At 41.2% G+C, this 5,180-nt stretch overlaps 1 protein-coding gene across 1 annotated transcript; it reads left to right on the forward strand.

Moving 5' to 3' along the window:
- The first annotated feature begins 1,205 nt into the window (after window positions 1-1,205).
- On the forward strand, window positions 1,206-3,870 carry LOC125873600 (uncharacterized). The gene is made up of 4 exons (XM_049554498.1): window positions 1,206-1,484; window positions 1,566-2,248; window positions 2,370-2,705; window positions 2,748-3,870. Exons 1-4 carry the CDS (start codon window positions 1,206-1,208, stop codon window positions 3,868-3,870), a joined length of 2,421 nt encoding a protein of 806 aa, XP_049410455.1.
- The last annotated feature ends 1,310 nt before the right edge of the window (window positions 3,871-5,180 follow it).

Raw genomic sequence — 5,180 nt, forward strand, 5'->3', positions numbered from 1 at the left:
AAGGAGTGGCTTGATTGGCAACCACCTAGAGATGGGTACTACTATCTATTGAAGAAATCGATACCACCGTTGCACCAATCATCCCGATCAGCAGGTTTCATGGGATGTATCATTGGTGATCTTTTGGAAAACATGAAGAGTTTATCTCTGACCAAGGAGGAAGGAAAAGGTTGCAATGTCGTGATCAACGAGGAGGAGAAAGGGGACCCTAGAAGAAGCAATGAAGCAGGGATCAGCATCAGCATTTGGACCTCAACTCCATCCAGACCTCGTCGGGCATCTGGGTAGCTGTGGAAGAAATTTTTCTATCAAATTTTAAAGTTTTATGTTATTGTTTTCAAATACCAGTTTTATGAAGCTCTTGAGTTAATCAATAAAGTTATTCCCCATATATTTAATATCTTATATTTATTTGTGCATTATTCTTTCTTCCAGCAAAATCTATTATAAAAATGTTGAATCTGAGACTATGACATATAATGAGACTGCACAGCTTAACATTAATGACTTAGAGGAAGTCGAAGAAAGTGAGGTCCCTGAAGAGTTAATCAGAAAGGTTGAGGAATTAGAGGAAAAACGCAACCCGAATCTAGTGGAAACAGAGGTGGTAAATCTGGGAAATTCAGAAGTGGTACAAGAGACCCGAGTAAGCATTCATATGACGGAAGAGGATAAGAAAGAGTATACAGAGAGTCTCATGGAGAATAAGGATATCTTCGCATGATCCTATGCAGACATGACAGGGTTAAGCACTTCAATCGTAGCTCATCGACTGCCTACTGATCCAGCATGTCCTACTGTAGAAGTTGAGAAAATACAAGCATGAGTTGAGTTTGAAAATCAAGGAAGAAATATCGAAGCAATTAGATGCTGGAATCCTTCAAGTGACGGAGTACCCGACCTGGCTTGCAAATGTCGTTCCAGTGCTAAAGAAAGACGGAAAGGTTAGAGTGTGTGTGGATTATCGGGATCTCAACAAAGCTAGTCCCAAAGATAATTTTTTATTGCCCAACATACACATCTTGATTGATAACTGTGCTAAGCATGAAACACAATCATTCGTGGATTGCTTTGCTGGCAATCATCAAATTGAGATGCACAAGGGCGACGCTGAGAAGACTACTTTCATCACACCGTGAGGTGTCTACAATTACAAGGTAACGCCTTTCGGGTTAAAGAATGTTGGGGCTACATACATGAGGGCAATGACCACTTTGTTTCACGACATGATCCACAAGGAAATTAAAGTTTATATGGATGATGTCATCATCAAATCAAAGAGGGGATCAAATCATCTAGATGATCTGCAAAAGTTCTTTGCTAGGCTACGCAAGTATAACTTGAAGTTGAATCCTGCAAAATGTGTATTTGGGGTTCCTGCTGGAAAGCTCTTGGGTTTTATTGTCAGCCGCCGAAGTATAGAACTGGATACATCGAAAATCAAAGCCATTCGTGATCTACCTTCGCCGAAGAGTAAGAAAGAGGTAATGAGTTTCCTAGGACGACTAAATTACATTAGTCGTTTCATAGCCTAGTCTACTGTCATTTGTGAGCCTATCTTCAAGCTGTTGAAGAAGGATGATGCGGTAAAATGGGCAGACAAATGTCAACAAGCGTTTGACAAAATCAAAGATTACTTGTCCAATCCACCTGTGTTGGTTCCACCGGAATCTGGTAGACCATTGTTGCTATACATATCAGTGTTGGATAATGCTTTCAGCTGCATTTTGGGGCAACATTATGAGACTGGAAAGAAAGAGCAGGCGATATATTACATGAGTAAGAAGTTTACATCATATGAGGCTCGATATTCTCTATTGGAGCGTATCTGTTGTGCCTTAACTTGGATCGCCCAGAAGCTACGACACTACCTCTCCTCGCATACTACTTATTTGATTTCAAGGATGGACCCTCTGAAGTATATCTTTCAAAAGCCCATGCCTACAGGTAAACTGGCTAAATGGCAGATATTACTAAGCGAGTTCGACATAGTGTATGTTACACAGAAGGCAGTGAAGGCACAGGCTTTAGCAGATCATATGGCGGAGAACCCTGTAGATGATGATTATAGACCGTTGAAGACTTACTTCCCAGATGAGGAAATAGCTTTTGTTGGGGAAGACATTTCTGAAGAATATGACGGTTGGAGGATGTTCTTTGATGGAGCTAAGAACTTGAGCGGATCCGGCATCGGAGCTGTTTTGATCTCACCAACTGGGCAACATTATCCGGTATCAGCCAAATTCAGGTTCCTTTGCTCGAATAATATGGCTGAATATGAAGCTTGTATATTAGGGCTCTGACGCGCTATCGACTTGGATATCCAGGAAATGTTGATAATAGAGGATTCAGACCTATTGATCCATCAGGTCTGAGGCGAAGGCTACCAAGAATCGGAAGTTATTACCATACTTGAAGTGCGTGCATAGGCTGTGCAAAAGGTTCATCAAAGCAGAATTCAAACATGTGCCAAGGATCCACAACGAATTCGCAGATGCCTTAGCCACCTTGTCTTCCATGATTCAACATCCCGATCATAATTACATTGATCCTATTTACATCCACATATACGAGCAACCAGCATATTGTTTTCATGTTGAGGAAGAGCCTGATGGAAAGCCTTGGTACGATGACATTCGAGGATATTTGAAGAACGGTGAGTATATAGATGATGCAACAAGGGTACAAAAGCGTACAATTCGGAGGTTAGCAAATCAATTCTTTCTAAGCTGAGAAATCCTTTATAGGAGGACTCCTGATTTGGGGTTGCTAAGGTGTGTCGAAGCTGGAGAAGCCAACAGGTTGATTGAAGAGATACATGCAGGAACATGTGGTCCTCACATGAATGGCTTTACACTGGCGAAGAAGATCTTGAGATCGGGATATTTCTGGCTAACTATAGAGACAGACTGTATCCGCTATGTTCAAAAATGTCACCAATGTCAGACTCATGCAGATATGATCAGAGTTCCCTCTAACGAGTTCCATGTTACTAGTTCACTGTGGCCCTTTGCAGCTTGGGGTATGGACGTCATTGGTCTAATCGAGCCAGCGGCATCCAATGGACATAGATTCATTTTGGTTGCAATTGACTACTTCACCAAATGGGTCGAAGCCACCTCTTACAAATCAGTGACAAAGAAGGTTGTGGATGACTTTGTCAAAAATAATATTATCTGTAGGTTCGGGATTCCTGAGTCAATCATCACTGACAATGGAACCAACCTAAATAGTGATTTGATGAGATCATTGTGTGAGAAGTTCAAGATTAATCACCAAAATTCTACAGCATATAGACCACAGATGAATGGACTTGTTGAGGCTGCAAACAAGAACATCAAGAGGATATTGCGCAAGATGATCGATAATCACAAACATTGGCATGAAAAGTTACCCTTTGCATTGCTGGGATATCGTACAACCATCAGAACTTCTATTGGGGCTACGCCTTATTTTCTGGTATATGGTAATGAAGCTGTGATACCTACCGAAGTGGAAATACCATCTCTAAGGATTATTCAAGAAGCGGAGTTGGATGATGCTAAATGGATACAAATTCGGGCCGAAAATCTTGCATTGATAGATGGAAGAAAGATTAACGCAGTTTGTCATGGTCAACTCTATCAAAATAGAATGGCCAGAGCTTTCAACCAAAAGGTTAGACCCAAACATTTCTCACCTGGGCAACTGGTTCTGAAGCGGATTTTTCCAAACCAAAATGAAGCAAAGGGTAAATTCTCGCCAAACTGGCAGGGTCCATACATAGTCTCTCGGGTATTAACAGGCGGAGCCCTCATACTTCCAGAAATGGATGGAGAAGTTTGGCCCAAACCCATCAACTCAGATGCTGTGAAGAGATATTACATCTAAATTGTTCATGCTCTTTTACTCTGTATTTGGAATTACGTCAGATCTGATTCCCGTTTAAGAGGGGATACGTAGGCGCTCCTTTGGAGTTAGGTCTTATCATGATAAAAATTTCATTCTCCCCTTCTGACTGTTAACTGGGGCAGAATTTTTGAGAGGGTCTCAAAAATTCCATCAAAAGGACATCTTCTTGCAAATCACGATACTGGGGCAGAATTTTTGAGAGGAACTCAAAAATTCCATCAAAAGCCATTTCTTCCCACAAATCAGTAACTGGGCAGAATTTTTGAGAGGGTCTCAAAAATTCCTTCAAACGAGCATTTTTCTGTACATCAAGACTGTGGCAAAATATTGAAAGGATCTCAAAATTCACAGCAATCAAGCTACAATCTTCAACAAAGATCAAATAACAGATGTGATACTGAGTCAGATGTTGTAAAGTCTCAAACTATGCCATGGTCAAAAATTCAACATTACTTTTTACAATTTATTATTTTCAAAAGCTTTTTCGAAAAACTCTCTCTCCCTCTATTTTACATTTCTCTTCAAAGCAAATGCTCGGAAAGGTCTGGATGGCAAGTCAAAGGGAGCACACCGGTCAGAGCAGATCAATCTCCCCCATTTTTAAACTCACAATCTTTTTTTGAACACAGAAAAACAGGTACAGATGCAAAAAACAACTTCAACATCACCTGACTGCTATTAAGCTCGACAAATCGCCAATAAACGACGAAAGAATCAAGCTACTTCATATCAAGCCTGACAAATCAACATGCAGCTGCACTCACTCCTTACAATAGGACGAAGGGTCAAAGCAACAATATTCTGAATTCGTCAACAAATGACACTTAATCCTTTCAATAAGACGAAGGTCTATGCCTCCAATCATCATTGCATGTGCCCAAGAATTATATCAATGCATGTGCCCGAGAATTGCATTGTGCCGGAGAATTACATCATTGCATGTGCCCGAAGATTGCATTGTGCTCGATATTGCATGTGCCCGAGATTGCATTATGCCCGAGATTGCATTGTGCCCGAGATCTGCATGTGCCCGAGAATTACATCATCTGCATGTGCCCGAGAATTGTATTGTGCCCGATATTGCATGTGCCTGAAGATTGCATTGTGCCTGATATTGCATGTGTCTGAGATTGCATTATGCCCGAGATTGCATTGTGCCCGAGAGTTACATCATCTGCATGTGCCCGAGAATTACATCATCTGCATGTGCCCGAGATTGCATTGAGCCCAAGATTGCATTGTGCCCGATATTGCATGTGCCCGAGAATTACATCATTGCATGTGCCCGA

Source organism: Solanum stenotomum, chromosome 8 (genome assembly GCF_019186545.1).
Source record: "Solanum stenotomum isolate F172 chromosome 8, ASM1918654v1, whole genome shotgun sequence".
Lineage (NCBI taxonomy): Eukaryota > Viridiplantae > Streptophyta > Magnoliopsida > Solanales > Solanaceae > Solanum > Solanum stenotomum.